The sequence below is a fragment of the Arachis ipaensis genome, chromosome B10, assembly GCF_000816755.2.
Source record: "Arachis ipaensis cultivar K30076 chromosome B10, Araip1.1, whole genome shotgun sequence".
NCBI classification, from domain to species: Eukaryota; Viridiplantae; Streptophyta; class Magnoliopsida; order Fabales; family Fabaceae; genus Arachis; species Arachis ipaensis.
The window spans coordinates 6,748,313-6,767,907 of NC_029794.2; the positions used below are offsets into that span (position 1 = coordinate 6,748,313).

The following is a 19,595-nucleotide window of genomic DNA, read 5'->3' on the forward strand; positions in this document are numbered from 1 at the left end:
AGAACACTTTCATATTTTTAAAATATTAAAAGAACTTTTAACATTTTGTCCCGAAGTCAGAGAATTTTAGTCGACCCTAAATTCTTCTTCGAAGTTCCCATCTGGCCACATTTCTCATTCGTCGCATTGTGGTGTCGTCATTTGTAGCGTTGTCATCTGTGTCGTCGATGTACGGGTGCTCTGTTTGTCCGTCATCAGTGGACCCATTGCCTCGCCTCGCTTCACTGCTGTTTACGCAAATTCTTGAGGACCTGGCCTTTACAGTTCAATATTCTCATCAAAAACCTCAGCCAATGACAACGACTTTAGAACGGTTATTGTTACGGCCTGGCCCAAACTGCTAGCGGGCCGGCCCGACCCGAGCAACATCCGACCCGGACACGTGTCCCTGACAGCTACGCTACAGCTGTGAGGAGGGAGCATCAGGGAAGGTGGGCCTGTTCTTGATGGGCCCACCTCTGACATGGTATATATGCTGCCCTTCTCCCAAGGTACGTCATATACCACCCAACATTTACTCGCCTGCACATTTCACTAACTTGAGCGTCGGAGTGTCTTTGCAGGTGACACCCCCCCTCTACATCCCAAGAGCTCGGGACCCCGCCTACCCTCAACCCAGAGACGTGCGACCAGACGACTTTCCCTTCTTCTTTGATCAGGGTATCAACCCAACCCGTCCGGTATCCGAACTACCAAACATTGGCGCCGTCTGTGGGGATCTAGTCGCCTGGATGGACGTTGTTTTGGGCCCAGGAGAGACAGGCCGCGAGACCGAGCGCAGAGGGGAACCTTCCGCGATTTCTCCCTGACCGCGCACGAGGTTCCCTCCAAGACGTACCACCCGATCTCTCGAAAGACGCCCTTTCGGGGGAACTGGCGACAACCACACCAGAATAATGCAGGAACTACCCCATAGGATGCAAGACTTGGAACGCCGGCTAGCAGACTGGGAACATGACCAGCACACCCCAGAGCAAAGCCACTCTCGTTCTCACTCAAGGAGCCATTCCAGACGCAAAGCCAGCCCTCAGGCTGAATCCGAGAGCGCCGGGGAAAGAGGACGCGCGAGAAGACGCCACGACCCCCTCATCTACACCAGGCACGAAAGGTGGCATACCACGGATCGCGACCACGAGGAGACTCGTCAGGAGGACGACGAAGGGAGAACAACGAGAACGCGGGGACCCGTGATAATGGGAGCGACCCCATTTCACCGTTCCATCCTCGAGGTCCGGCTGCCAAAACACTTTGACAAGCCAACGGACATGAGGTATGACGGAACGCAAGACCCGCTGGAACACCTCATGGCCTTTGAGTCCAAGATGAACTTAGAGGGAGTGGGAGACGAGGTAACGTGCCGCGCTTTCCCGGTCACCCTGGCGGGACCTGCGATACGGTGGTTCAACAACCTCCCGCAGGGCTCAGTGACCAGTTTTGCGGACATCAGCCACACCTTCCTATCCCAATTCACGACTAGAATTACAAAAGCAAAACACCCAATCAACCTGCTTGGAGTGGCCCAGCGGCCCGGAGAGCCGACCAGGAGATACCTAGACCGATTCAACGACGAGTGCCTGGAAATAGACGGGCTGACGGACTCAGTTGCAAGCTTGTGCCTAACAAACGGGCTCCTGAACGAGGACTTCAGAAAGCACCTCACCATGAAGCCGGTGCGGACCATGCAGGAGATCCAATGTGTAGCCAAGGAGTACATCAACGACGAAGAAGTTAGCCAAGTCGTGGCCGCCAACAAACGGCAGTCCTCTTACAACCAAGACCGGCACCGCGGGAACAGAGAAGGACAAAAGGAACACGCCAGGGATGGCGGTCCGAGCAAGGCACCCAGACCGTTTCCTCGTGTCGGGAAGTTCACCAATTACACTCCCCTTACCACACCAATCATGGAAGTTTATCAACAAATCGCCGAAAAGGGAATCTTGTCGAAGCCCCGACCACTAAAGGAACGAACAGGGGGAAACCGAAGCCTCTACTGTGACTATCACAAGGGCTATGGGCACAAGACACATGATTGCTTCGACCTAAAGGACGCATTAGAACAAGCGATTAGGGATGGAAAGCTAGCTGAATTCTCCCACCTCATTAGAGAACCGAGACGACGGAATCGTGACCAGGACAGCGAAGACAGGACTCGGGCAGCAAAGCGACGCCAAGAACCGGAGGGCGACGACCAAGGCCTCACCATAGTGAACGTGGTAACGGCTAGGAATGCGGCACCTAGATCAAGGTCGGTGCATAGGAAAGACGCCAAAGTTCTGGCGGTCTCCTCGTTCTCTGCACGAAGCACGAGGAAGCACCCACCCATTTCATTCGGCCCGGAGGATCAATGGTTCGACGACGTCGGAGAAAGCCCTCCCATGGTCATAACGGCCAGAGTAGGAACCGGTCTCATCAAGTGAATCCTTGTAGATACGGGGGCAGACTCGAACATCATGTTCCGCAATGTGTTCGACGCTTTAGGCCTAAGGGACGCCAACCTACAGACTCACCAGCACGGCGTCGTAGGGCTCGGCGACCACTTCATCAAGCTGGATGGCATAATCACCCTGCCGACCTCATTGGGACAAGGCCAAGGGAGAAGGACGATAATGGCTGAGTTCGTGATCCTACGAGACTCCACGCCTACAACATCATCCTAGGGAGAAAAACCATTAACGACCTAGGAGGAGTCATCAGCACAAGGATGTTGGTAATGAAGTTCATAACTGAAGAAGGGTCAGTAGGATCTGTAAGGGGAGACCTGGAAACGGCAGTCGCTTGCGACAACGCCAGTCTCTCGTTAAGAAAGAAATCTAGGGAAGCATCGGGGGTATTTCTCGCCGACTTGGATGCCAGGATTGACGACAAGCCCAGGCCCGAACCAGAAGGGGACCTGAAAAAGTTTAGAGTTGGGAACACGGAGGAAAAGTTCACGTTCGTGAATAGGAACCTCCCCTATGAATTAAAAGAGCCCTTGATGGAAATGATCAGAGCCAACGGCGATTTGTTTGCCTGGACACCTGCCAATATGTCGGGGATAGACTTCGGATTCATGTCACATCACCTAGCCATCAGACCGGAAGCCAAACCAGTGGCTCAAAGGAGAAGAAAATGTCTCAGGAAAGGGCAGAGAAAGTGGCCAGACAAACGGCCAGCCTCCTTGAAGCAGGGTTTATCCGGGAACTAGACTATTCTACCTGGTTGTCAAATGTGGTCCTGGTAAAAAAACACAATGGGAAATGGAGGATGTGTGTGGACTACTCTGATCTCAACAAGGCATGTCCCAAGGACTGCTACCCTCTCCCCAACATTGATGCATTTGTTGACGCGGTCGCGGGGTACCGGTATCTGAGCTTTATGGACGCCTACTCCGGCTACAACCAGATACCGATGCACCGGCCAGATGAGGATAAAACGGCGTTCATAATGCCGGGAGGGACCTACTGCTACAAGGTGATGCCTTTTGGTCTGAAAAACGCAGGGGCAACGTACCAGAGGCTGATGAACAAAATATTCAGCGATCTTATCGGCAAGACGGTGGAAGTCTATGTGGACGATATCCTTGCAAAAACCGCCCGACCTGACGACCTCATAAGCGACCTGGAGAATGTGTTCGCATCTCTCTGACAACACGGCATGAGGCTCAACCCGCTTAAATGCGCCTTTGCCATGGAGGCCGGAAAGTTCCTAAGGTTCATGATAACCCAAAGGGGAGTGGAAGCCAACCTCGAAAAGTGCCAAGCGATACTCCAGATGAGGAGTCCGGGTTGCATCAAAGACGTTCAGCGGATGGCGGGAAGGCTCACCGCATTGTCCCGATTCCTCGGTGCATCGGCAGCAAAGGCCCTACCCTTCTTCAACCTGATGAAGAAGGGAATAGCGTTTGAATGGACTCCGGCGTGCGAGGAGGCATTCAACCACTTCAAAGAAATCCTAGCAGCACCCCCTGTTCTCGGGAAACCCAGAGCCGGGGAACCACTCTACCTATACCTAGCCATAACAGAAGGAGCGCTTGCAGCGGTGCTGGTGCGAGAAGAAGGGAAGGCCCAACAACCGATTTACTTCGTGAGTAGAGCACTACAAAGGGCAGAACTTAGGTACAGCAAGCTAGAGAAACTGGCACTAGCGCTCTTGATCTCTTCCCGCAGACTACGACAATACTTCCAGGGTCACCAGGTGGTCGTGAGAACGGGCCAGGGGATCCGTCAGGTGCTCCAAAAACCTGATTTGGCGGGGAGGATGATGACCTGGGCCATCGAGCTGTCCCAATACGATCTGAGCTACGAACCCCGACACGCGATTAAGGCACAAGCAATGGCGGACTTCCTAGTGGAAGTAACCGGAAATCCAACCGAGGACACAAGCACACGGTGGAAACTCCATGTGGACGGAGCTTCCAACCAGACGTCCGGAGGTGCTGGGATCATCCTAGAAAGCCCAGCCGGAGTCATTTACGAACAATCGGTTAAGTTCGAGTTTCCCGTATCAAACAACCAAGCAGAATACGAAGCCCTTCTAGGGGGCTTGGTTCTAGCTCGGGAAGTCGGGGCCACAAGGTTGGAAGTATGTAGCAACTCGCAGGTTGTCACCGCGCAAGTAAATGGAAGCTACCAAGTCAGAGACTCGCTGCTACAAAAATACTTGGAAAGGGTCAAAGAGCTGAGCAAACAATTTGAGGAGGTCACGATCCAACACGTTCCAAGGGAAAGGAACACACGAGCAGACCTCCTATCCAAGTTGGCAAGCACAAAACCTGGAACCGGCAACCGCTCCCTCATTCAAGGCATCACGAAAGAGCCCGCAGTTGCTCTACACCTGACCAAGATGAGCCCCTCTTGGATGGACCCCATCACCGATTTCTTGAAAAACGGCAAACTCCCCGGGGATGGGAAGGAAGCCAAAGCGTTGGGAGGCTGCAAAGTACACGGTCATACAGGACCAGCTATTCAAAAAGGGACTCAGCCAACCTTTGCTGAAGTGCATACACCCCGACCAGACAGACTACGTGCTCAGAGAAGTCCATGAGAGATGCTGCGGCCACCATATCGGGGGCAAAGCCCTAGCAAGGAAGCTCATCTGAGCTGGGTATTACTGGCCGTCAATGATCAATGACTCCAGAGAATTCGTGAAAAAATGCGCTAAGTGTCAACAGAACGCCAACTTCCACAGAGCGCCAGCTTTCGAGCTGAGCCTACTGACGTCCTCCTGACCTTTTGCACAATGGGGAGTCGACCTCTTGGGGCCCTTCCCGGTTGGCCCAGGGCAAGTCAAGTACCTCATAGTTGCCGTCGACTACTACACCAAATGGATAGAGGCTGATGGTCCAGGACAAGTCAAACATCTCATCGTTGCTGTGGACTATTACACCAAATGGATAGAAGCCGAACCGCTGGCCAGTATATCCTCATCTAATTGTAGAAAGTTCATGTGGAGGCAGGTGATAACTCGGTTCGACATCCCGGAAATCGTCATTTCGGATAATGGGACGCAATTCACTGACAAGAAGTTTGCAGAGTTTCTCACCGGCCTGGGAATAAAACAAAAGTTCTCCTCAGTGGAACATTCCCAGACAAATGGACAAGTGGAGTCCGCAAATAAAGTCATCCTGCTAGGCCTCAAGAAGCGTTTAGATAGCAAAAAAGGCGCATGGGCCGATGAGCTTGCCTCGGTCCTCTGGTCCTACCGAACAACCAAGTAAAGCTCCACAAGCAAAACCCCCTTTTGCCTAACATACGGGGTCGACGCGGTGATACCTGTGGAGATTAGCGAGCCGAGCCCGCGACTACTTTTGATGGGAGTAGAAGAAGCGGTGGAAAAAGACCTGGTGGACGAGGCCAGAGAGATGGCCCACTTGTCGGAGGTAGCACTGAAACAAAGAATAGCCCTACGTTACAATACCAAGGTCCTCAGAAGGGAGTTTGAGGAAAGAGACCTCGTCCTGTGACGAAACGACGTCGGGCTACCAACCCCAGGAGAAGGAAAGCTGGCGGCAAACTGGGAAGTTCCCTACAGAATCAGAGAAGTGCTTGGCAAAGGCACCTACAAATTGGAGAGACTCGACGGCAAAGAAATCCCGAGAACATGGAATGCAGGTAACCTGAGGAGGTTCTATTCGTAGCTTGGGTACACCGGTCAAGCGGCCTGACGAGCTAGATAACCATTTAATTTCCAGTGATTTACTTTTATTAAGTGCCTACCATGTTCATAAACTTGTTTAGCTGACGATTAATATTTACTTGTCTGAATTCTCCCATCTACTATTCCCCAATATGTATCCCACACCATCGCGTTCTTCAATGGCAAACTGGGACTGATCACCCCGGGAGCCAGTCGAATCATAGCCATAACAAACGGCCGCGATAATAAGACCAAGACGGTTTCAACTAAGTTACCAACACAAACGGCAAAACGGACACAAGCAATAAGTCCACACCGAAAAAACAGTAACAAAACAAAATACTACTAAACAGCAAGAGAAAAGCGATAATTATAAGCCGACCAGGCGACCACTTAAGTATAACAAAAGTAAACGGTCTCAACAAGTGTTCTACAAATCCACATAAAAAGCGCAAGTTACAAGAGTTCACTTTCGGGGCATGTCAACAATCTTGCCGTCCTGAACTGTTTTGAAGACTCCGATAGCCGACGTGTCGAAGTCTGGGATCACGATCTTCACTTGGGCCTTGAGAGCCTCCTCGGTCATAAAGATCGCGTTCTTTCCCTGCTCCCTGACTGCCCTATGTTTCCTTTTCAGCTCTTCGACCTCTGCTCGTGCAGCCTCAGTCGACGAGACGGCCGCGTCACATTCCTTCTCCATAGTGACCACCCGACCTTGCGCGGCATTAAGCTGGCTCTCTAGAGTCATCTCCCACTCGGTTAAACAGGAGACGGTGGCATCGGAGACCTTCATTTTTTCCTCAAAGGACGCAGCCTTCTCCTCGGCATCCTTGCGCCCCTTCTCTGCCGCGGCCAGTTGTTCCTGAAGCTTTTCCACCTGGACCTTGAATTCGTTGTTGGCCTGGGCAGCAGTATCGAGCTTCCTTCGCAAAGCCTGCATGCCCGACAACTCGAACTCGGCCTTCCGAGCTATCACCGCTCCGCAGAGAAGGGTGCAGTACATCCACCTCGCCTGCCCCGCGAGTTCGGTACTAAGAAAGTGATCCTCCGTACCGAGAATCAGCTGATTATCAATAAAGGCCCCAGCATCGAAATTTCCCTCCATCACGGTGAGAGTACCTTTCGGGCTGGAGGATGCCCTCTGCCTCTTGGGAGTAGGGACAAGCTTCAGATTATCATACTCCCGATGGGTAGAAGACGACTGCCCAATACCGGCCGTCTCCTCGGGAATAGGAGAAGCTTGCATCCCGGCAGAGTTCTTGTCGGACATCTCGGTGTCCCGAGGCGAAGGTACAGCTTGATCCTCCTTCTCCTCGGTGGGGCCTTCCGGCTTCCCGGCAGCCTTCTCGTCAGCCTTCTCCTTGTCGCTATCCTCCAAGAAGGTCTTAACTAAACTTTCGAGCCCGGTTACCGAAGCAGACATCTCCACTGCAACAGAAATAAATACGTCAGTTGTGAAGTTGGCAATAACAAATTAAACGACAAACAACACAAAAGTAAGACAAAACAGCTCACAAATATAATTCCTAGCGACCTCCCGTTCACCCATAAGGAGGTGGGGGTTCACGGGGTTCTTTCCAAAGACCACCCACAACACGTCGGCAATTCTCTTATTTACGGCGGACATCCCCTTATAGGTCACCTTAATGAAGGTGTTGGACCCTGCCCCGAAGCTCCAATACGTCGGGATGAGGCGTTCCCCCTCCAACGACAACCAAAAGGGATGGCGACCTTTGACAGGACGAACCTTGAAATACTTGTCGTTGAACCCATGATAAGAGTCCTCGAACAAGCCAAATATCCTACGACCCTGAGCAGATCGGAAAGATAAGAACCCTTTCCTCACTTTCCTCTCCTTGGAAGGGTTGGTTAGGTTGAAGAAAAAGAGAAAGACGTCCACAGACACCGGCAACTCGAGATATTCACACACCATCTCAAAACAGCGGATAGAAGCCCAACTGTTTGGATGAAGCTGTGACGGCGACACGGATATCCAATTAAGAAGCGCCATCTGGAAGTCGGAGAACGGTATGCAAACGCCCACCTGGGTGAACATGGCTTTGTAAAACCAAATCCAGTCGGCAACCTGGGAGGAGTGGAAATTAATCTCATACCGCCGTTCGTTGGGGGCAGAAACGAAGACGTCATAATTGGCCTCCTCTTCTGTCCCCCCACATAGGTACTCGGCTTGCTGGAACTTCGTCAACTCCTCTTCATCCATCTGATTTGGCGAGTCCTTCACATCCTTAGTCACCCAGGCGTAGGGATCGTAATTCGCAACAGAAGGAGAAGCCCAGGAAACGATGCGAGGCATACCTACAGTAGGGGTACCACTCCGTTAGTCTATGAGGACGGGAGTCCAGAAAAAGCCTAGAAACTATGTTTGTCCTATTCAACAGTTAAGATCAAGCATGGGTAAAAGTCATCTATCATGCAAGCTACTTAAAAACCTACCCTGGAATGGTACCCCTCCCCTAACGCATCTACTTGACACTAATGAGCCATCTACCAACAAGAATCAAACAAAACAGCAAGAACACGGAGCAAATACAAGCAACAAACATACAACAATGAAGCAGAAAAGAGAAAAGATCAAAGATTACCTGAATTGGTTGCGAAAACTGAGAAGGAAGAAGGAAAGATGCACGAGGATCCTAGAACAATGCTCTGAGATTTTTTGAGAGGGAGATAGCAGGGAGATAGTAGGAGCAAGAGTGAAAAGGGAAAAATCAAAGCAAAACTGTTTAAAACTGCCACCCAGGAAGTGCGAAAGACCTGGGGGCAAAATAGTCTTTGCACACAGGGTTTTCCAACCCATTATGAGCATTAAATACCCCGCGCGAAGAACGAGGCAACAAGCGGTCGTTCCAACAACAAACAGACACGCACGCAAGAGGCACGTCCCCCCACGGACGACCGACCTAGCGACAACGCACGAAAGGAGAGATGACACGCCATCAACGATCCTCACGGTCGTTACCGGCGTGTCGGGGGCACTGTTATGGCCTGGCCTAAACTGCTAGCGGGCTGGCCCGACCCGAGCACCATCCGACCCGGATGGTCGGGTAGGAGACGCTCTGTCGCCGACCCGAACACGCGTCCCTGACAGCTACGCTATAGCTGTGAGGAGAGAGCATCAGGAAAGGTGGGCCTGTCCTTGATGGGCCCACCTCTGACATGGTATATATGGGGAAGGTCCTGCCCTTCCCCCAAGGTACGTCATATACCACCCAACCTTTACTCGCCTGCACATTTCACTGACTTGAGCATCGAAGTGCCTTTGCAGGTGACACCCCCCCTCTACATCCCAAGAGCTCGGGACTCCGCCTACTCTCAACCCAGAGACGTGCGACCAGATGACTTCCCCTTCTTTGATCAGGGTATCAACCCAACCCGTCCGATATCCGACCTACCGAACAGTTATCAAAACTGTAAAATCGCAAGTGGAGTCACGCTCAGATCTCACACGGCCTTGTGTGGTGGTCAAAGACACAGGTGTGCGTTTCATCCAGGCACTCATAGCGTGCGCAGAAGCGATTCAAGAAAGGAAGCTTGACCTCGCTGACGTGCTCGTGAACCATGCATCGTTCCTCGCGTCGCAGCAGGGCGGTACAATAAGGAAAGTCGTCACTAACTTCTTCCTGGTGAGTGCTCGCGTCGCCACACCGCACCTCCATCCCTCCCTTGCCTCCAATTTAATTGATTGTAGGTGGAAAGTCAATTTCTTAAAAATATTTAATTCTGATCACTAAATGTTTGACTATATTAGTCTTTAGTGAAGTTGAAGACTTGAACTTTAGCTAGTTCTAATATGAGAACATCATCATGTCTGAAGTAAGAAACAAATTAAACTTTGATAAGCCATTTGAGTTCATGGTGAAATTTTTAATTTCTCTAATGTTATATTGTATTTCGAACTCTATTATTTTTTGTGATACATTATTGGTATCAAATTTTTTAATATTAAAATATAATAGTACTGTTTAAATTGTATTGATTTGCACTCCAAATATTATGTAGTTATTGAAAATGACTTCCTTTTTTTGTCCAATATTCTAATATTTTTTTATACTGTAGGTGAAGTTCCATATAGTGTAGAGAAACTCTTTTTATTAGTACTCTCTTTTCTTTAACTATCAAAATTGTTGAGTTGGTTAACTTTGTGCCATCGATCAAAAGAAACCGAGTTGTGGGAAAAGTTGAGCAGATTACAATGTGTGTTGGAAGAGAAAAAGTGGAAAGTAGAAAAATCTCAGAGAAATATGAACCTATGATAGATAAAAGACAGGAGTATATAAGTAATTTCATAATTCATTAACGATTTTGACGTTTAACGTTAAGAAGTACTGACGTAGCGGAAATTGGCGAGTTAAGAAATTGTTATAAGAGATACGTTGCAAGTACAGTTCTTAACCAGCCGAAAATCCACTTATCAATTTAGAAGGGGTTGTCACAAAATTAAAATCAAAATACTGGGAGTATGAATCCCAGGTCGTCTCCCAACGAGTTGCAGAAAGGTGTGCTATTTTATTAATCAGATGTTTTCTAAAATGGTTTGAGTTGATAAACAGGAAATTAAATTAGAGAAATTATGTAATTTGAATAAAAACCTTGACTGTGAGTAGATTAGTTGGAAGCCCTATCCTTGATGGAGTTCTCTCAAGATTAAAATGATAATTGAAGGTTGTTCTACTTAGTTATCCTTTACTAGGTAGAAGAAAGTCAAGCAAGTTGGAAGGCAATTTCTATTCACAAGTCCTAATCCTCTCCCTTGGGAAGGACTAGTGTCAGTGACTAGAGGGCGATCCAACAATAAACCCAATTACAATTTTTCTCTTGAGTAATCCAACTCAAGGTTCCCTTTCAATCATCTCCCAATCAAGTTATGGAACTACTCGCTCATTATGAATGTAAATTTCACAAAATAAGGAAGAAAAATACTGAAAGACATGATAAATAATAATCAAAAGGATCAATTAAAAATAAAAATAGTTCTTGTATAAATAAATTCTAGAAATAATCCAAGAGTAACTCTGAGTAAATAAAGGACATGAAAGAGTAAGTGACAAGTAAGAAAACAAACTAGAATGACGAAGTCTTGACGGAGGTAATAACTCTTCTCAATATCCCAATCCAAAAAGCGATAAAGTCAAAATCCTAAGAATTATGAATGTGTAGAGAGAAAACCTAAAGGAGGAGTAAATTCAGATCTAAAACTAAAACTATGCGGAATGAATGTTGTCTCTGGTCTCTGCATGTTCCCCGGCTCTAATATGCTTTTCTGGGCCGAAAACTGGGTCAAAACAGGGCCCAAAATCGCCCCTAGCGAATTTTGCAGATTCTGCAGATCGCGCATGTCACGCGATCGCGTCATTCAGGCGTTCGCGTCATCCAGCGTTTTGCCTTGCCACACGTGCGCGTCGTCCACGCCTTCGCGTCACTTGTGCAGTTTCCAATCCGCACGGTCGCGTGAGCCATGCGTCCGCGTCACTGCAATTTCTTCTATGTCGCGCGGTCGCGTGAACCATGCATCCGTGTCACTTCTCGCTGGTCATCTCCTCAATTTCTTGTGTTTCTTCCATTTTTGCAAGCTTCCTCCAGTCTCCAAGTCATTCATGCCCTATAAAGCCTGAAACACTTAATACACAGATCACGGCATCGAATGGAATAAAGGAGAATTAAAAATACAAAATTAAAAGTCTATAGGAAGCAAGTTTTCAACCATGAAGTATTTTTAGGAAGGAATTATAAATGCATGCTTATCATATGAATAAGTGGGTAAAGATTTGATAAAACCGCATAATTAAGCACAATATAAACCATAAAATAGTGGTTTATCAACCTCCCCACACTTAGTCATTAGCATGTCCTCATGCTTAGTTGAAGGAGATAAAATAAATGAGTAGGAACATGTAAAACTCATGCAATGCAATGCAACCTATATATGTGAATGCAACTATATGATTCTTGTCCACTTGGTCAAAAGTAAATAAGCTCTTCAAGACAATCACAAATCAAATTCCACTAATTCAATTCTTATTCAGTAAAAACAGATAAAAATGCAAGAAGGTAGCTCATGAAAGCAGGGAACATAGAACTCAAGTATTGAACCCTCACTGATGATGTATGTATGCTCTAATCTCTCTAGTGTATAGGGTAATCACTATCCTTCTCTAATCATGCTTTCTAATTTTTTTGTTCTTCTCCTAACCAATCAACAACAATTAATATACCAATGCAAACATCATGAGGTCTTTTCAAGGTTGTAATGGGGCCAAGGTATGGGTAAGGGTACATATATGGCTAAGTGAGCTTATAAATTGAATCTTTAATTAACCCAAGCTTTCACCTAACACATATATATTGTTTATAGCTTAAATTTCACACTTAGCTACCCAAAATTTTCTTTCACATTCCTTACTCATGTATCAACTTTTATTTTAATTTTATCATACATGCATTGATATTTGAATTCTTGACTTAACATTGGGGTAATTTTGTCCCCTTATTTAATTATTGAATATTTTTGGATTTTTTTTAACATAAAATATAAACGTAGTTTATCAATGTACATAGATTTTTAATTTTTATAGTTTTACATGAGTAGGCACCCAAATTCCTATTATATTATCATGACACATTCTCTTATTATCTTTTGTTCCCACAATTTTCCCATACTTAATTAACACCTAATTCTATCTTAAGTTAACCAAAGATTCAATTGAGATATATAATTATTTTTCCGCTTAAGGCTAGTAATGTGGTAAAATAAAGAACAAATGGGATTTAAAGGCTCAAAGTGGCTAACAAAGGTAATTGAAAGGGTAGGCTTATTTGGGATAAGTGAGCTAAACAATTAATGGCCTCAATCATATGCAAGCATATAAATATATTAAACATTGGATATATAGGATGAAACAAAATATAAATTACAATCATAGAGAAGTAAACACACAAGAATAAAATAATTATGGTTAAATAATGTAACCATGTATAAAGGCTCAAAGTCTCACAGGTTGTGTGTTCTTTAGCTCAAAAACCATGTTTCAAATATAACTTCAAGCAAATTTAACATAAAAGTTTTAATTAAAATTAGTGAAATTTTGTTCTAAAAATAGGGTCTTAGAAGAAACTTATTGTCTTTTCAATCAAGTAGAACATGCATGCAACTAATCTATTACTATGCAATCTATCCTATTCTACAAGATAAAAACTAACTAAATAACCTATTTTATTGGTGTTAGGGAAGAGAATTTACCTCCGGAAGTCAGGTACTGACCGACCTCCCCACACTTAAGGCTTTGCACCGTCCTCGGTGCCATCTGTCAGGAACAAAGGTGGACTGGTAGCAGTATCTCCACAGTCGGGACCGTCATGGCTCCCTGTGCTGGTAAACGAAGTAGAGTCCGGGGTGTCTGAGTCTCTGTATTTTCCCTTAAGTAGCTCCTTGAGGTATGTGAATCGGCGCTTGTTATGGCGCTCTCTTAGCTTTGCTTTGTGTTCCTGCCGATCCAACCTTTGAAGTATCTGATGGAGCAGTTGATTGGTTGTAGGTGCTTGTGGTGTTGAAGGAGGAATGTCTTCAGCCGGTTCAGTAGGCTGGCTTGTGGTGGCTGCTGGAGGTCTGATATATTTCCCATTAGGGACATACTGATCAACCCGTGGAAGCATGGCTTTGGTATCCCCAGCTCTGTAGGAGACTCCAGCTGCTGAGACAAGATCTGAGACCATGGCGGGAAAAGGTAAGTTACCCGCAATTTGTACGTGTCCCATAGCATTCCGGATGTGTCCTGGTAGGTTCAGAGGTTGATTTGTAAGGATGCACCATAATAGAACGGCCATGTCTGCAGTGAAGGAGGACTCGTGAGTGCTCGGAAAGACGTAATGGGACATAATCTGTGCCCATACGCGAGCCTCCAAGGTAAGTGCGGAAGCCGATATTCCCTTAGGACAGGAACGATGGTATCCGTAGATCCATCTGCTGCTAGGTAGTGCAATAACTCTGAGAACAGCGTCCCAGTCAAATTGGTACATCTGGCGCTTGAGTGTGGCCTCTTGAAATGCGTCCAGTCCTTCTGGAATAGGGGGAAGATCTAAAGCTCGTTGAATGGCCTCTTCTGTAATGGCGATTTGCTTCTGACGGACATAGACAGACTGCAGGGTCGGCAGGTGAAAGTTTGAGTAGAACTCGACTACCCAGAAAAGATTAACCTGCTGTGGCTGTCTCTGTAGGAAACCCCATTGTCTTCGTTCAATTTGCGGCTCAACAAATTCAGCAATATGGTTTGGGAGGATAAGAAGGTATTCGTTGTTGTAACTCCTTTCTGCCAGGATGGAGAACATCTGCTCACAGTAGCGATTGGTAAATCGCGCAGTGTCCTTTGCTGGGAAGGCTTTCTCTTTATCTTCAACCTTTATAATCCTCTTAATTCTTTTTTTTGAGGGTTTAACTGTAGTTGAAGATGGCTCTGCCACTAATGCTCGTTTTGTTCCTCTCCTTGCTGTTGATTTGGGGGCAGCTTTCTCCTTGCCTTTCTTGGTGGCCATCCTAAAAGAAAGAAAGAAAAAGTATGTTAAAATGTCAAGGGTTGGAGCAAGGAAGAGAGCGGAAAAAGTGGTAATCAATGCACATTAAAAGATGAATGATGTTAACACATGGTCATGACTACATGTGAAAAATCATCAATGAAAATATAGCAAGTGCATATGGGGACAATTAAATGCTAGGTGTTTATTGGCATGCAGGCAAAGGCATGAGTAGCATAGATCAAGCATTCAATGTCCAAGTTAGATTACCAAGCCTTTCAAACTGATAATTTGTTTGTAATGACAATTATATTTAAATAATAAAATATAAAAAAAGGGTTTTGTGAAAAACAGGCATATAGAGTGGTAGATTAAAAGAAATCCAAAAATAGTGCACAATGCCATATGGGCATTTTCACAAACACATAGCATGCATGATAAATAGCTAATGAAAATAATAATATGAACATGCAAGTAACCCTTAAAAATTAACATATAATTGCCAAACAAGTTCTTAACAATCTACAAGTAAACATAAGGAATAATAATGACCCTACTAAATATTTAACACCAATTAAAAGAAAAAGAAAGAAAAAGAAAACATGGATAAAGCAAGTAAAAAGAAAAAGAAAATAAGAAGAAAACATAAATTAAGAAGAAGAATAGAAAAGTAAGGAGAGAAGAAGAAAAGAAAAAACCTTGATAATGGTGGTGAGAGAGAGAAAGTAAAAAGTGAGAAAGAAGGAAGGAGAAAGAAAGGGGAAGAAAATAATGATGAGGGAAAAGAAAAAGTAGGATTTGGGGAAGAGAAAGATAAGATATTTGGCAAATTAGGATAAGCTGTGCGGCGCAAGCGACGCGGACGCGTGGGGTACACGTTCGCGTGAGTGACGCTTAAATGAATCGACGCAGTCGCGTCGGGACGCGTGACGCGTTTTGTGCTACTGGCGCGAGGGCAGCCTCGCGCTCGCACAACTCTCTATTCAAAACTCATTATTGCCAAATTCCAGGGTGACGCGGTCGCGTGGTCGACGCGATCGCGTGAGTGGCCATTATAAGGATATGACGCGGACGCGTGAGCCATGCGTCTGCGTGGTAAAGCTTGTGCGTTCAGCACCAGTCCAGCACCACTCTAGCACAACTTTCGGTCGTGCACCCTTTCTTACGTCGATTTTCAGGTCACGCGTCCGCGTGAGTGACGCGAACGCGTGGGAGGCATGTTTCCCATGTGACGCGGAAGCGTGGGGTGACTTGTGCCAAAGGCATGCCTCCAGCCACGCTCCCGCGTGACTTTCTGTTCGATTTCTTATTCTTTCTGAGCCACCTGCGACGCGGACACGTCGGCGACGCTGTCGCGTCGCGTGCTCTCCCTCTTTGTTTTTTTTGTTTTTATTTAAATAAAAATATGCAAATACAGATGCAAACTAAATGTGCTAATAAGGAGAAGAGTTATTGAAAAAGAAAAGTAAGAATAAAGAAAGGAATGATCATACCATGGTGGGTTGTCTCCCACCTAGCACTTTGCTTTAACGTCCGTAAGTTGGACGCTCCACTAGCTCAGTCTTCTGCTGTGAGTGGGTCTTCCAAGAGGAAGATTTCTAACTCCTTGTTTTTCGTCACCTTCTCACCATGATATAGCTTCAAACGATGTCCATTAACTTTGATGAATTCAGATCTTGAAGGATGACTCAGGTGGAAAACTCCATAAGGCTCAGCCTTCTCTACTCTATATGGACCTTCCCATTTTGATCTCAATTTGCCTGGCATGAGCCTCAGTCTAGAGTTGTAAAGGAGGACTAAATCCCCAGGTTGGAACTCTCTCCTCCTGATGTGCTTATCATGTACAGCCTTCATCTTTTCCTTGTACAGCCTTGAGTTTTCATAAGCTTCTAGGCGAAGGCTTTCTAATTCTTGCAGTTGCAACTTCCTTTCAGCTCCAGCTTTCTCAAATTCCATGTTGCACTCCTTTACTGCCCAAAAGGCTTTGTGCTCTACCTCAACTGGGAGGTGACAGGCCTTTCCATAAACTAAGCGGAAGGGGCTCATCCCAATGGGTGTCTTGTATGCAGTTCTGTATGCCCAAAGTGCATCTTGTAGCCTTGTGCTCCAGTCTCTTCTATGAGGTTTGACTATCTTCTGCAATATACGCTTTATCTCTCTGTTTGACACCTCAGCTTGCCCATTAGTCTGGGGATGGTAGGCTGTTGCCACTTTATGAACTATCCCATGCTTCTTTAGTAATCCTGTTAGTCTCCTGTTACAAAAATGGGTGCCTTGATCGCTCACGATTGCTCGTGGTGATCCAAAGTGACAAATAATGTGGTTTCTAACAAAGGAAACAACATTGTTAGCATCATCAGTGCGGGTAGGAATTGCTTCCACCCATTTAGAAACGTAATCCACTGCTAACAATATATAAAAATAACCATTAGAATTTGGAAATGGACTCATGAAGTCAATGCCCCAAACATCAAAAATTTCATAGAAAAGCATAGTCTGTTGAGGCATCTCATCCCTCTTGGATATATTACCAAACCTTTGGCATGAGAAACAAGATTTACAAAATTCAGCAGTGTCTTTAAAAAGAGTAGGCCACCAGAATCTACAGTCTAAGAATTTTCTAGCTGTTCTTTGAGGGCCAAAATGTCCTCCACTCTCAGATGAGTGGCAGGCCTCTAAAATGGACTGGAATTCTGATTGAGGCACACACCTTCTAATTACCTGGTCAGCGCCACATCTCCATAAATATGGGTCATCCCATATATAATATTTAGACTCGCTTCTCAAATCAAATTCTTGTAGTAGCAGTATCCAACGTATAAGCCTTGGTTTGGACTCCTTTTTAGCTAATAAATACTTTAGAGCTGCGTGGTCTGAGTACACTACTACTTTAGTACCAAGTAAATAGGCTCAGAATTTATCCAGAGCAAAAACAATAGCAAGAAGTTCTTTCTCAGTAGTAGTGTGATTAGACTGAGCTGTGTCTAAAGTCTTAGATGCATAAGCAATGACAAAAGGATCCTTACCTTCACGCTGAGCCAGTGCTGCTCCTACTGCATGGTTGGAAGCATCGCACATGATTTTGAATGGCTGGCTCCAGTCAGGTCCTCTCATAATTGGAGCTTGAGTCAGGGCGGTCTTTAGCTTATCAAACGCTTGTTTGCAATCCTCACTGAACTCGAACTCAATATCTTTCTGCAGTAATCTGGATAAGGAAAGTGCTACCTTACTGAAGTCCTTAATGAATCTCCGGTAAAAACCTGCATGGCCAAGGAACAAACGGACTTCCCTCACAGAGGAGGGGTAAGGTAAACTAGAAATAACATCCACCTTTGCTGGATCTACAGAAATGCCAGTATTAGACACAACATGTCTGAGTACAATCCCTTGTTTTACCATAAAGTGACATTTTTCAAAATTCAATACAAGGTTTGTATCTAATACTCTAGATAAACTATCTAAGCAAAGGCTAAAGGAATCACCATAAACACTAAAATCATCCATAAAAACCTCCATACAGTTCTCAATAAGGTCAGAGAAAAGACTCATTATGCACCTTTGGAAAGTAGCTGGTGCATTGCACAAGCCAAAGGGCATTCTCTTATAAGCATAAGTCCCAAAAGGACATGTAAAAGTAGTCTTTTCCTGATCTTCAGAAGCTATATGAATCTGGAAATAACCTGTGTAACCATCTAAAAAGCAATAATGCGATTTACCTGACAGGCGATCCAGCATTTGATCAATAAATGGAAGGGGGTAGTGATCCTTACGAGTGGCTTGGTTGAGACGCCTGTAATCAATGCATACTCTCTAGGCATTCTGTACTATGGTTGCTATGAGCTCTCCATGCTCATTCTTTACTGTAGTGACTCCAGACTTTTTGGGCACCACTTGTACTGGGCTTACCCATTCACTGTCTGAGATGGGGTAGATGATATCCACCTCAAGTAGTCTGGTCACTTCCTTTTTGACAACCTCCAAGATAGTGGGATTCAGTCTTCTTTGGGGTTGACGAACAAGCCTAGCTCCCTCTTCTAAAAATATTCTGTGCTCACAAACTTGAGGGTTGATGCCTTCTATGTCTGCCAAGCTCCATCCAATTGCTCTTTTGTGTTTCCTTAGCACACTAAGTAGTTGTTCTTCTTGTTGGGAAGTGAGTTCCCTTGCAATAATAACTGGAAACTTTTGCTTGTCCTCAAGGTAAGCAAACTTGAGGTGTGGAGGGAGGGGCTTTAATTCTAATTTCTGCTCATGGTCAGGCTCTGGATTATCTGGGGCTAGTGATAATGGCAAAGTGCCCTCATTGTCCTCCAAGAGTGTCCCCACACTTAAACCTTGTCCTGTGTACTTCTCTTCTAACTCCTCCTGTTGAACTTCAGCCACAGTTTCATCTATGATGTCACACTGGGAGATAGAATAATCATCCGAAGGGTGCTTCATTGCTCCATTTAGACTGAATTTCACTATTCTGCCATCTATTTCAAAGGAATAAGTTCCGGAAAATGCATCCATCTTGAACTTTGAAGTCTTCAGGAATGGTCTTCCAAGCAGGATTGATGATGGCTTTCCTGAGTCATTAGGGGGTGTTTCCAGGATATAGAAGTCAATGAAAAATGTGAGCCCCTTAATGCTCATTAATACATCTTCAGCAACTCCAACCACTGTAATAATGCTTTTATCTGCTAACACAAAATGAGCTGCCGACCTTTTTAAGGGAGGGAGCCTCAAAGTATCATATATAGACAAAGTCATTATACTAACGCATGCTCCCAAATCACACATGCAGTCAGAAAATATCACACCACCAATAGTACAATTAACCATACATGGACCTGGATCACTACACTTTTCAGGTATACCTCCCATTAAAGCAAATATAGAACTACCTAAAGGAATAGTTTCTAATTCATTAATTTTGTCTTTATGTATGCATAAATCTTTTAGAAACTTTGCGC

The 19,595-nt window shown here is 45.6% G+C and overlaps 2 protein-coding genes across 2 annotated transcripts; both read left to right on the plus strand.

Moving 5' to 3' along the window:
* Positions 1,266-2,417, plus strand: LOC107620034. The gene has a single exon (XM_016322259.1). It carries the CDS (start codon positions 1,266-1,268, stop codon positions 2,415-2,417), a length of 1,152 nt encoding a protein of 383 aa, XP_016177745.1.
* Positions 3,694-5,695, plus strand: LOC107620035. The gene is made up of 2 exons (XM_016322261.1): positions 3,694-5,014; positions 5,259-5,695. The coding sequence occupies exons 1-2, from the start codon at positions 3,694-3,696 to the stop codon at positions 5,693-5,695; spliced, it is 1,758 nt and encodes a 585-aa protein (XP_016177747.1).